At 35.5% G+C, this 19702-nt stretch overlaps 1 protein-coding gene across 1 annotated transcript; it reads right to left on the bottom strand.

Moving 5' to 3' along the window:
- Nucleotides 1–15288: 15288 nt before the first annotated feature.
- LOC128226826 (pancreas transcription factor 1 subunit alpha-like) lies at nucleotides 15289–16484 on the bottom strand. Its single transcript, XM_052936899.1, has 2 exons — nucleotides 16013–16484; nucleotides 15289–15548 (listed from the first exon to the last, which is right to left on the bottom strand). Exons 1-2 carry the CDS (start codon nucleotides 16482–16484, stop codon nucleotides 15289–15291), a joined length of 732 nt encoding a protein of 243 aa, XP_052792859.1.
- Between the last annotated feature and the right edge of the window lie 3218 nt (nucleotides 16485–19702).

The raw sequence follows: 19702 nt of genomic DNA, 5'->3' as shown, positions 1-19702 counted from the left end.
GTTATACAAATATACAAACAATGGATCCAGTTATACAAATATACAAACAATGGATCCAGTTATACAAATATACAAACAATGGATACAGTAATACAAATATACAAACAATGGATCCAGTTATACAAATATACAAACAATGGATCCAGTTATACAAATATACAAACAATGGATACAGTAATACAAATATACAAACAATGGATCCAGTTATACAAATATACAAACAATGGATACAGTTATACAAATATACAAACAATGGATACAGTAATACAAGTAAACAAACAATGGATCCAGTTATACAAATATACAAACAATGGATACAGTAATACAAATATACATACAATGGATACAGTAATACAAATATACAAACAATGGATCCAGTTATACAAATATACAAACAATGGATACAGTTATACAAATATACAAACAATGGATACAGTAATACAAATATACAAACAATGGATACAGTAATACAAATATACAAACAATGGATCCAGTTATACAAATATACAAACAATGGATACAGTAATACAAATATACAAACAATGGATCCAGTTATACAAATATACAAACAATGGATACAGTTATACAAATATACAAATAATAGATCCAGTTATAGTTACCATAACTGCTAACGTCTGATGAAATATACAAACAATGGAACCAGTAATATCTGCCAGAACTCATGTCGGATTATCTATACAGAAAAGGAATCCAATAAAAGCTGCCAAAATTTCTTATTAATCGACTCTGTCTTTACAATGAAACTAAAACAAATGAGTATAAACTAGATAATGACCTCTTTCAACCCGAAAAGCATCTGGCCCCAATTTCTCAAAACGTCTTAAGTCCCTTATAACAGGATTAAGCTAAGCTCACTATTTTTGTTGTTCGAGAATATGCGTTATGTTATCTTCTTTAAGAGTTTTTCGAAATTTTATAGGAATAATTTGTATGATAATCACAATAAACCATTTTTATTTACCAAAATCTAATTTTAAGTATGTATTTCGGCTAATTGAAATAAGCGACTTAAGCCTGTTAAGCTTAAGAAGTTTCGAGAAATTGGGGCCTGATGCTTCATCAGGGACATTTAAGCAAGGCTGAAGTATACTCAACCTGAGCAAGGCTGAAGTATACTCAACCTGAGCAAGGCTGAAGTTTACTCAACCTGAGCAAGGCTGAAGTATACTCAACCTGAGCAAGGCTGAAGTAGACTCAACCTGAGCAACTTTTAATTTCGATCATATAAACATGATGCTTTACAGACAGTATATATTATGCAAAATGTCGTTAAGTCATTCTTTAAACATGCGATAAACGCCGTCTGAGTGCCATTCAGATAAAGATCGCCTATCTGCGTGCGATGTCGTATACAAATACATGTGCGTGTTAATAATATCATAATGTGAAAATGGAGCATTCCGTATAACCTGTCCAATTAAAAGGAGTAGTGAATTGCATCTCCGTTGTATGGTTGGGTGCATTTTGATATAAATTAAGACATTTGTCATACATAAAAGGCGGGTAATTGCATTGTAATTGATATCAAATGAAATAAAATTAATTCAAACTTTTATAAGGTTTTAATTAATTCAGAAACCCATGATTCGTGTACGTCAACTTGTGGGGTATATAAAGAGATGTTACACGACTAAAGGAACAATATGGGTAGTTTATGGCCTATGCCAGCATGTGCTGGTCTCAAGGAGAGGGCCCAGCACGCGTCATGTGTCCTGCTCCTGCATGTGGTGGCAGTTTAATGTACCAACCGACTTTTAATGCTGCACACAGTCTTAGCAAAAACACCTTTTTTATTTCTGATGCATGATTTCCCCGGGTATTAAGTCAATATAAAGTCAGGACAGTGACACCGCATCTTCTCCGTTTTACGATACTTATAACGCGGGAGTTTGGTCGTGGCGCGTAAAGATTCGTTCACAGTAGTTTGATTGGATTGAACTCTTGCTAATGGTGTCATTTGACCTGTAAACATTTAGTGATATATTTCAAATATTTCTTTTTTTCTTTTAGATTTATCAAAAGGGTCACTCGTATCAACGATCTAGAATAAAATAAGTATTAACTACTGCGGGTTAACAATGTCAGGAAACTCAAAATGCTTAAATATCAGATATTTAAGCATTTAGAGTTTCTCTGACATTGTTAAATTGCAGTAATTCATAGCGAAATTAGTACTATTTTTTAACATTTATGATTAGTACTTAAAATTAGTACTTGAACTATTAAACATATAAAATCTTAACGTATATGGCTATCATTATTTCGTTTTGATCTTGGAGGTTGTATTCGACTCGAGTGAATGATTACAAATTAGATTCTCATGAGCTGCCAGCAAAAATCCACGAGATTCGAATACAACCTCCCGGATCAAAACGCAGCACTCATAACCCTTTTATTATATACATTACTGGTAAAATCGCTAAAAAGATCCGTTATTACATATACAATTTCATCGAAATGACATTCTATTAGTTTTATGAAAAAGTGAAAAAAGAGGTATTGCACTTTCCTGACTAATTGGGTTACTGGCAAATGTCTTTTGCGATATTTATTGCTTGTATATTTATGGCGTATATATAATAAATAGCGGATATTTAAGGAGTAGTCATTGAATATTGAATCTATGTAATAGATATATGACTTGAAGTAATATCTTAACGATTAAGAACGGGTGGCATGAGCGTAGCTGACTTAGAATACAACCTTATTTGGCTGACAGATAGTAAACGCATACCTAGAAAGTGTGCATCGGATGAATGGTAGTAGGCGGACATTTAACACGCGCGTAAGTTGAAATTCTTTATAACTAAGCCTAGTACGTAATAATTGACTATCTGCAATTTCATTGGCTGAAAATGTATGTTGTATTCTAATGAATAGTTGTTGCTTAAATGTCACAAGCAGAGAAACACACCTCTCATGCTAACATGCTCAAAGTAGCTGAAACCAGGAGACAGTGCATTAGAGAAAACACAATGGAAGCTACCGGGACAAACCCAGTAGATTAAAAATCCACCAAGATTCTGTGAAAGGCAGATGGATTAAGATAAAAGCTAACATAACTATGCGAGATGCAATCAACATGACAAGACAACAAACACATTAGTCGAATAGTAAATTACTAGTCTACAGTCGAACACCGATGGCTCGAACTTCCAGGGACCGGTGTAAATACGTCGAGCCTCGGAAGATTCCAGCCAAGCGGGAATTCTTACCTGAAGTATAAAGAAATCGGTCCTTTACATCCAATTCGAGCCAACGAAGAAGTCGAGCCAAGTGAGTTTTAGTCAACTATACATAGCATATAAACAAATTTCCTTCTTTGCTTTTGCAATTGTAAACATTTAAGTGGGTTTATTTATGTTGGGTTTAATGTTAATTCAGCACATTCAAGAAAAAAACTTTTTGCCGACAGTTTTTATTATCAGCTGGGTGGGTAAAATAGTAAAGAGGCTCCATTCATAATTACGTATATAAAATTCACATGGCTGTTTACAAACATACATGTATTTCCACATTTCAAACATAGGCTTAAATAAAGCGTGTTGTCATGTTTAAGAATAAGAATTGTCTTCCAACGGTTTTAACGAATCTAGAATTGTTCTTAGTCTTAGGTTTCATTAGGGGCCAGTTTTCGATGTAGGTCTTATCCTTAGTGACGTGCCTCAATGATTCCAATCAGCTGATTGGCCAATACAAAACACTCACCCTTAAATTTAAGTTAAATCTAAGTTGGTAATTGAATACAAACACGAATGACATACTCTTGGTGCACGAAGGACATACTCTTGGTGCACGAAGGACATATTCTTGGTGCACGAAGGACATACTCTTGTTGCACGAAGGACATACTCTTGGTGCACGAAGGACATACTCTTGGTGCACGAAGGACATACTCTTGGTGCACGAAGGACATACTCTTGGTGCACGAAGGATATACTCTTGGTGCTATTGTTCTAACACATGCCATAAGTTTATGTTCATTGATTTGTCACTGAAGTTCAAGATTTTTTAAATTAAATTCCAATGTCATCCAAAAAGATTTATTCGAATCAATTAATTAATAAAACAGAGGACGTAAGATGAAGTGTAAGCTGATTATGTTACATATCATAAGTGTCCAAGTTTCCAGGTTTATTTAACATCACTCATGTCATAAGTACATGACAAAAAAAGCATGAGTACATATACAATACAACATAATGAGGCATAACAAAATATATTGGACATAATAATACAAATTTTCTAAATATGAATATTTTTTATGTTATTGAAACTTTAATTTCAAACATATATAACTATATGTGTAGAAGAACATAGTGTTACATTTTTATACTAAATTTATTAACAATACACTTGAGGAATTGACATAATTTTATGAATATTATATCATCATTGGGATTGATATTCATAATTTATTAGTGTCCGATCAGATGACTTGATTTTCAGTAAATATAAGTGTTTATGACATGTTGAATACCCAATCAAATAGAACGTTGGTTAAACTGTGCCTACATTTTAATCGTATTTATTCTGCTGTCGTCATTCAGAAAACTAAACATAAACTTTGCTAAAATCTGCGCGGCGGCCCCATATTTTTTTATTGTCAGATCGAGTTTCGTCCTGGTTATCAACAAGGTAACAAACAACCCATAAACCTTGCATCGTTCAAGGTATCCTTATAATCTGCGGAGATTAAAACGGGATACCGGTAACTGACAATGTTAAAAAATATGATAATTTTAGAGGACACAATTTATTAGACGTGTTTAACGACTGATCGAATTGCACAGCGCTGCTAAATATCTGCCCTTGTAATCTTTAATGGTTCTCGGTAGCATTTCATTGCCAGTAATTCGGAATATGAAATGACATATCATATCCGTCAATCAGGATAATTTACGAGATATTATGCACGTGCAAACATTCTTCCGTCACGTGACGAAGACATTTATTGCTGTCAAAACGACACCGGCTTCGCTCTTTGCAATGAAACGACCATGGTCAGCCGGCGATCTTTATCAGACCTTTGTATCTCTTTTACGCTGTTTTTTTTGAGTACGCTAAGGTTAAAGATACACTCTTACTCCCAAATAAGATTTACCACATTAAATGCATTTGTTTAAATATACCAAAAAGGATGAGTACATTTTGAAAACAATGGTTCTTATTGAAGGATACCGAGTTAAATTTGAAAGAAAGGTGCAGAAAACACGGTAATTCTACCTTATGAGACAATAGTAGATCAAAGTAAATCTATTAGCGCTAATAGATTCCCGAGATACTGCAAGTCAGCCCACCTCCCCTTCCACCCTCCCCCGCGATACTGCAAGTCAGTTCACCTCCCCTTCCACCCTTTCCCGAGATACTGCAAGTCAGCCCACCTCCCCTTCCACCCTCTCCCGAGATACTGCAAGTCAGCCCGGCCCCTTCCATCCTCTCCCGAGATACTGCAAGTCAGTTCACCTCCCCTTCCACCCTCTCCCGAGATACTGCAAGTCAGCCCACCCCCTTCCACCCTCTCCCGAGATACTTCAAGTCAGCCCGGCTCCTTCCACCCCCCGCGATACTTCAAGTCAGTTCGCCTCCCCTTCCACCCTCTCCCGAGATACTGCAAGTCAGCCCACCTCCCCTTCCACCCTCTCCCGAGATACTGCAAGTCAGCCCGGCCCCTTCCACCCTCTCCGGAGATACTGCAAATTAGCCCAGCCCCTTCCATCCTCTCCCGAGATACTGCAAGTCAGCTCACCTCCCCTTCCATCCTCTCCCGAGATACTGCAAGTCAGCTCACCTCCCCTTCCATCCTCTCCCGGGATACTGCAAGTCAGCTCACCTCCCCTTCCATCCTCTCCCGAGATACTGCAAGTCAGCTCACCTCCCCTTCCATCCTCTCCCGAGATACTGCAAGCCGGATTACACTTATTGACCAAACTAGACTTTTAATGCCATAACAGACCAATTAGTCAGACATAAACGACAGGACACGTGAAAGTGACACGTTTCATCTGGCATCATATTTTTAGAATATATACATAAATGTTCTCTGGGGAAAGTCACTTTAAGTCACAGAAAAATCGTAAATTTAGGTATGCTAGAAAAAATATCAATCATATGTGTCCGGTTCGGATAGAAATATCCGACCCTCAGGCTCGCTGCGTAGCCGGTAACTTGGCAAGCCTCGTTACCTTGAAACACAGCTGGTGCCCGCGGGTGGGATTTTTCTATCCGGACCAGAGGGGACTGACAATAACTTCGGTACATTGTGCTGGTAATTATAAATCTCATTAAACTAACCTTATAAAAATTGACGCCATGATATCATTGTGTTTATGAAATACTGTTTTACAGATGTTAATTATTTCATCATCCTTAGATGCTTTCACCTGATGAAGACCATCAATTTAGTCGAAACGCACCGTGGAAGTGGGAATTAGTTATTTTCTTTTCGGATATTTTTTTTATTTCTATGAAAGATGCATTTTTACTAAACAAGGTGTTCAGTGTTACTTCATTTCAACATGTACACATAGCCTTTTATTCCTTTTGCATCTTTCAAATCTATATTTCGTCCTCAAAAATGCCGCGTTCTCATGCAAGAACAAATTGACTCGAATTTTTGAATTGAGCTATTGCCGTATCATAAAAATCCAATTAATAGAAATGTGAAGTTGGGTGAAAACGTTCGTAATAAAATTTCAATTGCGTAATAGTCTCATTTGCTAATAGGCAATATTTTCACATAAAATTGGCCATTTCTTCAAAGTGAAAGAGAAGTGTTAAAATATGGGCGAGATTGCATAACAAGATATTGTTGAATGAGACATTCTGGTGGACATAAATTATAATCCAAGTCTTGTTAACGTCTGCAGATGAAAATACGCAACAAATTATTATTTCTCTTTCCAAATATGCAAATACGTCTTTGTAATATTTTTCTAATAACCACCACCAGCGCATCGATTCAGGAATAGTGTTTGGTGAAATGTTCAATTAGATGCTTATCTCGCAAGAACCAGAGATACGGAAAGCGAACTTCTACGCAGATGACTATAAAACATCTATAAATTACCAATAAATGACGACAAATGATCCAAAACCAAAATGGCGGAAATTCGTATCGGCGGATCGATTGTATTTGCTGACTCTCGAGTTCAGCGCACGCGCACGCGACATTAAATAACAACAAATACTCTCTTAGGAATTGATATGAGCTCTTCTCACCTGCTCAAAGTTCTCTGGCACACTTTGAACTACTTCAAATAGAAGTAAATCTTAACCCTAGCAGTCCTGATTAGATAACTAAAGATAACTCAAGTAGTAATGCTCATAATGATATTAATATTTACAAAGCAGGCACACGGCAGTTGATAACTTTGACAACTTCATTAATTTTAAGTCTGGGATAACAGAAATAAATAAAAAAAGGTTTTTACCAAATATATTTTTTTTTCAAAATTTACCAAACATAACGAGTTCATTAAGAAATGCATTACAAAATAAACAAACAACCTTCAATGTAAACTATTCTATATATTAGTTATGAACTATTTTGAATAAAAATGCTTATTCTTTGTTTTTGTTAAATGAATTAATAAATGTTCCGGCCCCAATTTCTCGAAACTTTTTCAGCCTGACAGGCTTTAGTTCCTTGTTTTATTTAGACAAATTCATTGTTTTTACCTGATTTTGCATAGCAAAAAGTAGTTAATCAGGATTATCTTTAAAATAACTTTCTTTATATAGTTTCAAACCTCTTTAAAATGAGAGAATTAAAGGAATTATACCAAAACAAATATCCTGAGCTTAGCTTAATCCTGTTATAAGGGAATTAAGATGTTTGAGAAATTGGAGCCTGGTTTTGGTCAGCTATTCTACAATAGAATGAAATACAAAAGATGAAAGCGTGAGGAGAAAGTATAATTACTTCTGCAGTTTTTGAACAAAGTACACAAAATCAGTGATCTGATCAAATGGCGTGATTTTACTATCTGACCATTATGGTGATGGTCATTTATTGCCCAATAAAAAACCTGATACTTCAATCGTTATAAAACACAAGCCACTTGATTTAACTTCAGGTGGCCTGAAATATCATCCAGTATCAATTACCCCTCCCTTCCAATTATTAAATATTGAATCTTCCTAGCAACTGCTTCCTTCCCAGCCACTGTAAATACTGTTCCCCCCTTCACATCGATGATGAATAGCACTGTCCCGTAAATCTGCCCTCGTGTGGACTCTTTGGACTCTTTAAAGGAAAATCTGTCTTATAAAGAGATGCCGAGTAAATTTAATTAAGACAACATTGTAAACATTACCTGATATTGATACCGTATTATCAGGGTCTTGTTAGTTTGAAAACAGCGACTTCTGAGATAGACATTCCAAGATGGACGAGCTTGGATAAAAACGTTTTATGATGTTAGCTCCTTAAATCAAATCACTGTGATTTTAATTGCAATGAATGGTGTCTTTTCTCTAAGGTTCCCAGGGACTATAGACCGCAGTATAGTTGACTGAAATGTAAAACAGCTATGTCTGCGATTTTTATATATAGAGATACACTTTCGTTGTTTTATAAAGTTTCAAGGATTTCCTTTCCAGGATGTCTTTGCTATTTTAAGAGACTAAAACTACAAAACTTTAGTCTAAAATTCATATTTATAAATGTATTTATTTAGCCCCTTTTTATTCGAACAGGAATCGCGGCCAGTTGAAAAGACCTTTCACGATGTCATTAGACGATTTAGAAAACTTAAATACCCCACTCCGACAACAAAATCACTTTCGACCAACGTCGGTATGAACAAATTACCTTTGGCCCCTATTATAATAGTGTCTAAACACTAGTCCTTTAATGTCCCTAAAAGTCACTTTCCTAGTCAAAAGGGGCTTCTTTATTGATTTGGAGGGCTGTTTATTGACACTTGTCTTTTTTCGCGCGTGGCGGGGCTCTCTGTGATATAATTTACAGCATTTATATTGTCAAGTCAACGGTCGATCATAATTACGCCCCGAATGTCATTTGATACCTTTGAATGTTTCATCCCTTTTTTGACAGGGTTAAAACGTTTCTGCTTCACAGAAGGCAGACGACTGTATGCGCGTGCTTATTTTTCACGTCTGTACGGACATTAATCTTATCTCTTGTTTCAACTGCTAATAACGATTGTTAAAATCTTCTGGTAGCAAATCACATGAATTTAAAGTTTCAATATCTGATCCCATAAAACATGATATGAAGTCCCTTAAAGCAGCACAATATAGCTTGATGTTTTTTATTTTAATGCATTATCATGTTCTACTCATTTGCATTTAATGATCCAAACAAAAGAGCATATGATTTGTGTACAGATTAAAATGATATTAGCGGATTTTTTGCGCGTTCTTAAAGATGCACTTTTACTCCCAAATAAGATTTACCACAATTAATATAATTATTAAAATGTATCAGAAAGGATGAATAAATGTCGTAAACAATGGTCCTTATGAAGGATTCCGAGTTTATTTGAAAGAAATATGCAGAAAACACGGTAATTCTACCCTATGAGACTATAGTACATCACTGGTACAGTAAATCTTTTAGCATTCACCAATCGTTTAATATTTTTATGTTTTAAGCTATTAAATACACTGTTACAATATTGTTACCAGTAGTTAATATTTTTCATAAATGCATTATTTAGTAAGATCTATCACTCAAATTTTATGGGTTTTTTACATGTGTGTATGTGTGTGTGCGTGTGTGTGTGCGTGCGTGTGCGTGTGCGTGTGTGTGTGTGTTGATTTCGAATAACAGTGTCACTTTAACTTTGGAATTTGTGGCCACGTAGCTATTTTATCTGTATACTGTACACCTTTCATATTGTTTTGTTAAGGTTAACTGAATCATCAAGCATAATTTTATATTTTGTATCAACCTACATTGTGCACCTTTATAGAACGATTAATGGCACCTAACACACAGCCGAGAAGAGAAATGAAAATAGGTGGGGCTGGGCCCATGTTTACGAACAGTCTCAAGTCTGTGTTCAGATTGGAGACTCAAACCTACAAATAATGACATCATACCAGACGTTGATGGTGGGGTTTGCTGAATTATTACTATTCAGATGTTTTACTTTTTATATATGTTTTGTCATTTAAAAAAAATAATAAGTCCGGATTTTGTGCATCCATAGTGCAAGTTCAGGGCCCCGATGCGTGTGTGCGTGTATGTGTGTGTTGTACCTTTAATTTACGACGCCAAAGTGAATGTCTTTCATCGGCATCGGGCACAGTAAGACTAAAGAGTATCAGTTCTTGTAGGTGTTACGCTGTTTAGAGCTGCTCTAGTACTTTAACATGGACCGGTGTATAGCACTGTCACACGGGACTGTCTAATCCCTTTAAATTTCTTCTCAGGAGACGGTTACAGTTGAAATATTGACCATCCTTCTATGTTTTATTACCATCATTTGAATGTTGAAAGGGTAGAATCAACATTCATTATGCAAATTATATTCGGGTAGTAATATGACCCTTGACGCGTGTACGGTGAGATTAAAGAAGAACGGATAGCGGTTGTGATATTCTATCATAACATTAAGGAACCTGAAGTGATGGTTCAATCGTAAATTGGACAATATGTATGGCCAGGACTTTCATCTTTGGGCGATTAGATTTAAACTTTACACGTGAATTACGAGTGTTTTACGAGCATTCATAATTTATCATTATATTGTTCTGTGGGCCGAAGTCCTGAAGAATTTTCCGCCAAATTGTTACGGACACTATCCTGCTGAACCGATAGAGTTTTTACGGAATTTGGGAGGAATTTGACAGTCGCATCATAGTCGATGCATGGTGTTTACTTCAGGATCTTCGAATATAGTCACGGACACAAACTATGATTTAAATGTCCGTGGCATAATCCAGTAATTCTTGAGAATAGAAAATCGTTGCACCCGGTGCAATACCGGCATTGACACTTTTACATCGCCCATAACTGCCACATGTATGTTTACATAAACTTATATTATATGCTTTCCGATGTTTTGTAAAGATTTATCAGTGAAAATGAAAATGATATTTTACTGTTTGAAACAGCAAAATTATCAATATGGTATTTTTTTATCGTTTTGAAATTTAGCCCGCTCTCACGCCCAAAATCGAACGACGGGACCGGGTCACAATTTTAACTACTTCATCACCGAAAATACAAACCGTACGCATACAAATTGGCCTGCTTTTCCTAAGACATACAATAAATTTATTTATTTAATACATTTCATATAATTTTTAGGCATATAATAAAAAAGAAAAAATGATTGTTTCAGTGCAAAATAGCAATGATTGTCAGCAAGCAAACATCAAACAAATTAACTATTGGCTACGCCAAACGTGTATTTATATGTATATATATCTTTTGGTGCTCACTCTGTTAAATATTTTGCACTAAATCAAACGATTATACTCTATGTTATTTTTACTTTCACAGTACGTGGCCACTATATCCGAACTTATCAAAACTATCAAGCACAAGTTTGAAATCTGAATATGCTCATTTCACCTATACGAACCTGACGGAGGTTACAGAGAAGCTAACTGGACTTGGAGATGGTGAAGCTCATTAGCAACAAAACAACGAATGAATACCGTCGACCACCGCTAAATACACATGTATAACCAACATTCTGCGAAAGTGATAATGATAGAATGGGAACCACAAGATGTCCTTTTTGTTGTTTTGTTACGGGCGACCAAAATAAAAGAAACATTTTAAATAAAACAAAAACAATCACAAGCACCTTAACTTAATCAGTGTGTGTATACCACGTGATAAATTACGTCATATATGCTACGTCGGAAGACAATATTTTTTCTTAAAATGAAGACTTAAATCAAAGATAACTTTTCTTTTACTACACCATTTTAAATGAAACAAAGGGCAGACTATGCCACTTTAAGAGCCCCGCCTTCGTTTTATTACCGGAGTTCGATAAGGTGATTAGTTTCATCAAACACTTCCATAAACCTGTTTCCAAAATAATTTTTTGACAGTGCTCCGTCAGACGTCCGTATTGTGAAAAGGTTTGTCGAAGTGTTTTAAGAAACTAAACTCTCAATCAAACTCTGGTAAAAGACCGGAGGTGGGGCTCCGTAAGCGGCGTAGACTGCGCTATGTTTCATTGAAAATGGTAAAGAAATAGTGAAATTATCTTTGTTTAAAGTCTTCATTCGAAGTACAATACTGCCTTCCGACGTAGCATTTATGACGCAATTTATCACGTGGTATACACACACTGTTAATTATGACTTCACAACCCGTTTAGTTTTGTCGTGTTTTCGTCATTGCAACATCTCTACCTTTGATTTAATTTATTTGCTACATAACGTATGTAAAATGACTCGTCGGTCGTATATTATCGTATGATGACCTTTTTAATTTTTTAATGAGATTCAACTATTTAGCAAGTAGTTGAATTTGAAAAGTTGATTTAATCAGATGGATACAATGCCAGTCTACTGACATGCCAATACATAGTTATATGCCGATATTAAGATAAAACTCCTTGCCAATTGAGGACTCTTTTTGCAGAAATTTTGAATTTCTATTTCTATTCAGGATCACATGATATAAAGTTAACTATTTGCTGCTGGATTTTTCCCTGTTAACAACGTAATTAGCATCGTTGTAAACTTTTGAAGGTGATCTATTCTCTGTGATGCTCTTATTTTTTAATAAAAAAGAGCCGCTAAAATAATTGTCTTCATTCGTGTTCGAAAAACTGCAGATTACACTTGTCTCTGAACCGTCCATGGTATTAACGTTGTGGAATATGTAAAAAACAATGGAATATAAAGCGAACGTTTTTATATCTAAACATTAACTTCAATGTTAAATTTTGAGACAGTTAATTAAGTTTGGTGAATTTATTAGTTGTAAAATTGTTATTTTTTTCATTTTATAATAAATGAATGGACACAATAACATTCCAAATTGAATGACGTATGTCGAATACTCGTTTTATCCATTCAGTTCATTTTTTCTTGAAGAACACTACATCCATAACATTTATTTATGGGTGGTAGACTGGCATTTTTGATTGTTCTCTAAATAATTGTTTTGAAAAGGATAAATAAATGGTTCTTATGAAGGATACCAAGTTTAATTTAAAAGAAATGTGCAGAAAATACGATATTGCTACCTTATGAGACCATAGTAGATCGCAGTAAATCTTTTAGCATTCACCAATCGTTTAATATTTTGGGGTTTTCAGCTATTAAATAAGCAGTTATAACATTGTTTATAGTAATTCATATTTTCCATATATGCATTACTTATTAAGTAGTTGAGGATGTATCACTCGAAATTGATGTTTGTTTTACATGTATTGATTTTGAATAAGAGTGTCACTTTAATTTCTTGTTTTCACTGATCGTTCCAAGGCGGCAAACCCATCATTTATCAGGAACTTTATTTTGTCTTGAGGTGTTGGGTGTCTGTCGTGTGTCTGTTAATACACCGGTGGAAACTGCTAGGACAAGCCCAGTAGACAAGGTGTTGACGAAAATCCTATTTATATGCACTTATTTCATTGCGTAACAGACACGTAACGAGAAAAACTCAACGTCGCATGTAAACAAAGACAGAACACAAAACATATTCAAATATCTTTATGGATAAATGCTGGTATAACCGTGCTTTTAAAGAAATGGATGGTTAGTTGTTGGCTACTGGGCATTCTCATGTTGTTTCAATGGCACTTTTCGAACGTAATGCGTTTTGAACGCAGTCACTAAAACCCTGGTCACATCCACGCTAGTAGTTTTTCCGTCGAAATTTTGCAAATTCGTACGGTCATCGTTGACTCTTGCGAGCATCAATTACGGATGTTTATGAACTCACACAGGACTCGGGGACTGTGCGAAAATGTTTCACCGAGTCGAGCTCGTAGACATTTTTGAAGTAGGCGCAAGGGCCCCGGTAGAGGTCGTACAGGGATCACACGATGACCGTGCGGATCTTGAACACCGCGAGACACGCACTAGTTTGCCGGTGTTCTCACGACTATTTCAGGGGAGTCTACGGTTATCGTAGGTTGTCTACGGACGATACTACGGACACAGGGGTTGGGGAACTCGCGAAATGTTCACAGAGCTTTACTTTCGCCGTACGGGCTCCGTACCACATCCTTGACGATTCAAGGTGGTAGAATATATTTTGAAGTTCACAAACGTAATCTCTCTAAAAGATTTTACGGGGCATGTGACCAAAAGTTACGATAGTACGGAGACCGTACGGATTTTTAAAAAAAATGGAATCTTACGATTTTATAAATCGCTCGTCCATCGTACAGACATGTGTTCGAAGTTACGAAGACCGTACGGATTTTTAATAAAAAATGAAATCTTTGGATTTTGTAAATCGCTCGTTCATCGTACAGATATGTTTCCGAGGTATAATCGTCAGCAAAAATGAGAATTATAGAGATAGTCTTTTTTGACCCCCCCCCCCACACGAGAGTTATGTACTAACACTAAACAAGAATGGTAGTGACGAATAGTTTTAGTTTATAATAATTTATGTTAGCTCCATTGTAACGAAACCTGATGATTGTTAAACACGCATGCTCTAGTCCGTTTCTAGGAAACTGGTGTTCATTTTGTGAGGTCATGAAAAAGCACCCCTGGTGGGAATCGAACATATACCGTCTTGGATGAGAGAAGGACAGCTGTACCACTAGACACTCTCAACCCTATTATGTTTATATCTAAATCGACGATTATTTCGATTCAAAAGAAGGAGCTATGATTATCTGCTTGTGATGCATAATAATACGATGCAACTAAGAAAATGTCACATTTTTCTGCTCAGGCCTCATTTTTGAAAACGACGTCACGGTATAGACCGATAGCACTCTCAGGTACTACATATATAACTTTATAGTGGTTCGCAGTACTCCTGAACACAAAAATAGCATTATCAAGTACGCTCGCTCGGAAGTGAACTACTTGTACTACGGAGTATTCGGTACGCATGGTGGGGGTGGGATGGGGTAACACCTTCGAGGGACAATTGTCGTGCCTTTTGTTAGAAAAATGTGAAGAGATATACAACAAAAACACTTTTTAAGTGTAGAAATTTCAGTTTTAGTAATAATATTCAAGCATCATAGTTGTTTTATTATTACTAAACACATTTTATAAATAAAGTCAAACAAATCTTGTATCACAAATGTAAGTTCCTGCTTACATAATATTCAATTAAAACACACAACAACTTCAAGTTTTATCAATTTCCACTTCAATGTTCTCGTCCACCTTTTCACTTTCGATTGTTTTAGATTTTGTACAGTTTTTAACCTTACTATCACAGACTTGCTTCTCGGTTTTAATGTCAGTAATTTTCTCGGGCGCCTCGGGCCTCCATATTTTTGCTGACATGGTGTTATTAGGCCCAAGAGTTGGCACTTTTTCATTCTTCCAAGATAGTGAATGTCCTATCAAATATGGGGCCGCAAACGGGTTTTCCGGATCGAAGGCTGAAAATAAAAGAAAGTAAAGTTGCATTTTATTACTAATGAATTTCTTATTCACTGCGCATTTAATAAGAATTGGAAAGAAATAAAGCGTTCCTCAGCAAATGATTATTACTGTTAAAAAAAATAAAACCTTTAAAAGAAAAAAAAACATGGCAACAATAGCGTTTGTTTAAAAATATATTTAGCAAACATTTGAGAATTATTTTGAGGTAAGCATTTTCGAACATTCCTTTTTGCCAATACTTGTATTCTCAATGTCATTTAAATATCGTATATATATATGTATATATATTTTGAGTTGATATCACTTAGATAGCTAGCCTGTCCGATTATTAAAAAAAAATGATAAAATAGATAAACACGGACTATTCGAAACAACGAAATAGCAAAAATTATTTAGTATCTAAAAAACTAAATCCTCGAAATCTGATACTTTGCTGTGTAAATTATTAAGAAATACATACCTTCATGGCAATGAATTATAATTTTTCTTTGGTTCCGTAGAGATCTTTCAGATTCATCTCCCATTGATGCCGTAGATGTTAACATATCCGCCAGAAAGCCTATATAGCCTATAGCTAATCGTAACGTGTCAACTTTTGACAGACGTTTCTCATACGGTAACGTTGGAATATGTGTCCGTAAACCTTCGAAAGCCTCATTTATGGACTGCATTCTCCGTCGTTCTCGGAGATTGGCAGCGTGTCTTTGTTGAATTTGAAACTGACCACATTTCTTTCTTCGACGTTTTGATTTTCCAAATTTATAATTTTTATCACAAATCATATGTTCACCGAAATTCGCAAACCCATTTTGATAAAATTTTAAATCATCGTCCGCGGAGGAATACGGCGATTGCGATAAATCGTCAAAATAATCATCCACAAAGTAATCTAAATCAAAGTTCTCTAACATTTCTACGTTGATTGTCTTCATAAGTTTGATTTTATCTTCTACGAGGCGAAAGTAATATCATTTCATATTAGTCCCTTGGGACCTTTTATAGCATCTTATGTACGATATCAAGGCACGTGGAACTATTAAAAGCGACCAATCAGGCGTTGTTTACTTTGGAGCGCATGCGCCACCCGACACATAAAAACGTTGCCTTATCGACCCAGGCGCGTGCCATAACGGGATATAAAGATACACGAGAACGACTTTGTTAGTTTAAAAGGGGCGGTGGGCGTGTTTTCATAGCGGCTTGATAATTCAACTGTATTTAAACTCACCGTCGGGAGGAGCTTAAATAACTTCTGTGTGAAAAAATAGTTTAATATAAATGATGAATGCGATTCCTCGGGTAAATCGTGCGACCATGTACAATAAGTTAATAACCTAACATTTTATACAGCTTATTACCATATGCAATCAGTTATTCATAAATCATTTATGTTCACAAATAATGGTATTAAATTCAATTTCAATTAATAGCAATACGTAGCTTACCATTGGCTAAAATATCATACACTACAATGGAGAAAGCAATGCATTTCAATACATATTTTATTTTATAACATCGATAACCAAGTCTCTTTGTAAAGATGCTTTAATTATAAACAATGTTATTTTATTAGAGCTGTTCGTTTTTGACATTGATCAGTTGATTTAATTTTTTCATACCTGGCCCATTAATATAATACGAAAGAAGATACTCTCTCCTTAAGTCACTATTTACAATACAGATGAATGTGATAGGTACTACATGGACGCGAGTCCATTGCTACACGCTCGAAGATACAATGCGTACGATTCATAAACAAATATTTACTCTAATTTTAAAGTATCACACTTGCAGACTGCGAAAAATGGCATTACAATTATGTTGATATACATAATCATTTTCCATGTCCAGGGCCGGTTCCAGGGTTCGACGTAAGAGGGGGTGTTATGAAGGGGCGTTACCTTTTGACTTGCGCATCTCCCTCAGAACAGAAAGTGATTTGGTATAAATTGTAGGCCGGGGATGTAAGAGGTATTCCCCAAAGACAGTTTTAACATTTTTTAGTCCGAAATGGTGCATATTGGGCGTATTTAATACTTTTTTTAAAAAGTAAATTTGAACGATTCCCCCCCCCCCCCCCACAATTCGCTAGTGATATCAGATGTTTTCTTATTCGCACATTAATTACAACTTATAAAACGTACACATTCATGAAAACACGAATTTTTAATGCAGTGCATTTAAACAGCGATTCATCAACGAAGTGTATATCCAACTGGTTATCTACACATACAGGTTCACATAGAGTTTCGCAATTTTTATAATTATATATATTTTAACAGGTATATTGATATTTTATGAAACTGCAGACAAACGTATTTTTATTATTTTGTACAACTCTTCCATTTATGTGTATCTGAACATTTTGCGCGTTTTAGATGTTTACATTATCATAAATTAGTAGTCACTTTAACTTATTGCCAAACAATTAGTGCAACGTTTTGTAAACAGCCCGGCAATTCTAATAGATACAACTGGAATATGAGGATGCTAATTGGAATTTAGGATTAATTAAAACATTCAAATGTTTATATACTGAGGGCATCGACCTATAAATCAGGTATATAGGTGCGAAGGGGAAAAACTCAAACATAAAAAATCCCAAATAATTTGAATCTGAATGGAGAGAATACTATCAAAGGGGGGCAACTCATACAAGTATACTGCACTTGTAATCAAGGGTTAAGGAAGCTTTCATTTAGTCCCAAATAGAAACTATGTATCTAGCTTCATTGTATTCATGAATCAATTAAACCTCATATTCAAAACGAACGAGCTTCAGATACGTATTTTATGTTTAATTCGGTCGGGGATGCATACAGTGACAAGCGCTGGTGATATCATCCGACAATAACATTCAGTATGTCGTCGCTCATTCTCATTCATCAGAGGTTTGTGGTACGCATAGTATCCATTCGGAGCTCCTCGGCCATTTCTATCGAAAACAACCTCGGATGTATGCCGGTATATCAGTTGAAGTAGTTCGTAAATTTTTGAATTATATCATTAATTAAATGTAGTGTTTTAGAGTTGCATTTATTGATCTTAGTTTAAATTGATTGCCAGCGAAGTGAATTATTGCAAACTTCATTAAGATTTCAAAGAGTTAAGTCATAAAGTTCAACTGCTAAATAAAATTACTACGCGATCTACTTGCAGCGGACTTAAACGTACCACTTTTTGAGTATGTAAACCGTCCAAATACATCCGATGTTGTTTTTCGATAAAAATGACCGAGGAGTTCCGAATGGCATAGTATCATCACTCTGGTGTACGAGAATGGTCGTCGCCCAGAGCCTTACAATGGAAAATAGAATATTAAGTTAAGCTAATGGATAGGGGGGTAGACTAATATTAACTCAGGTAACTTAAAATTTCAGAAACAATAACGCCATGTTTGGGATAAGCAGAATTTACTGTATAAGTATATATAAATTCATCATATTGTTTAGTTAAACGTTAATACTGATTTATTATTAGTATTAAATTACACACTTGCCGCCAGTTATATAACGTTTTTAGCAAACATTTGACTAGTTTGGACATTTAAATAATATGTTTGGTTAGTAATAATAATTAGATAAATTTTGACTAACCAAAACACCGGTTTTGTCTTATATGACAAAAAATAGTCTAATACAAATGGCTGCAAAGTCTATTTTTCAGTGCATAGACATTGTACTTTCAAACTGCTTATAACATTGAAAAAAACCTTGCATCCGTTTAAGTTTCAATAGTTTTGTCTGGAATGCGGTCTGTAAGAGGGATGATTTATAAGCAGACATTGTATTCCTAATACTAAACTCTCCGTTTCATTGTGATTGTTAATTGGTCAAGAAGAACAACTTACTGTTAAAGCCTAATAGCGACTAAATAGGTACTAAAGATCCAAGATTTGCCATCAAATATAAAACTAGCAGTCTAAAATTCCAATAAAAGTGCTCTTATCTGGGAGCACAGGGATCAAAACCAAACATACCGTCTCCATGACCTTGTGGTTATGGCGTTCGCCTACGGAGCGGAAGGTCGTGGGCTCGATCCCGGGCCGCGTCATACCGAAAGTCGTTAAAAGCTGGTACCTTGCCTGGCGCTCGGCATTTAAAGGGTAGTGCTTGGAAAAGTGGTGTACTTAGTACTGGTTCAACCCAGG

Source organism: Mya arenaria, chromosome 1, assembly GCF_026914265.1.
Source record: "Mya arenaria isolate MELC-2E11 chromosome 1, ASM2691426v1".
Lineage (NCBI taxonomy): Eukaryota > Metazoa > Mollusca > Bivalvia > Myida > Myidae > Mya > Mya arenaria.
Note: the sequence above shows the minus strand (reverse complement) of the source record. Positions and strands in the feature narration are given on the sequence as shown.

Bases quoted from the DNA above. Each gene is read 5' to 3' on its own strand.
- LOC128226826 (XM_052936899.1), bottom strand. From the start codon at position 16,484: ATGAAGACAATCAACGTAGAAATGTTAGAGAACTTTGATTTAGATTAC. The intron at 15,549-16,012 runs GTATGTATTTCT...TTTTATTTTCAG, and splicing joins TATAATTCATTGCCATGAAG to CCTTCGATCCGGAAAACCCG.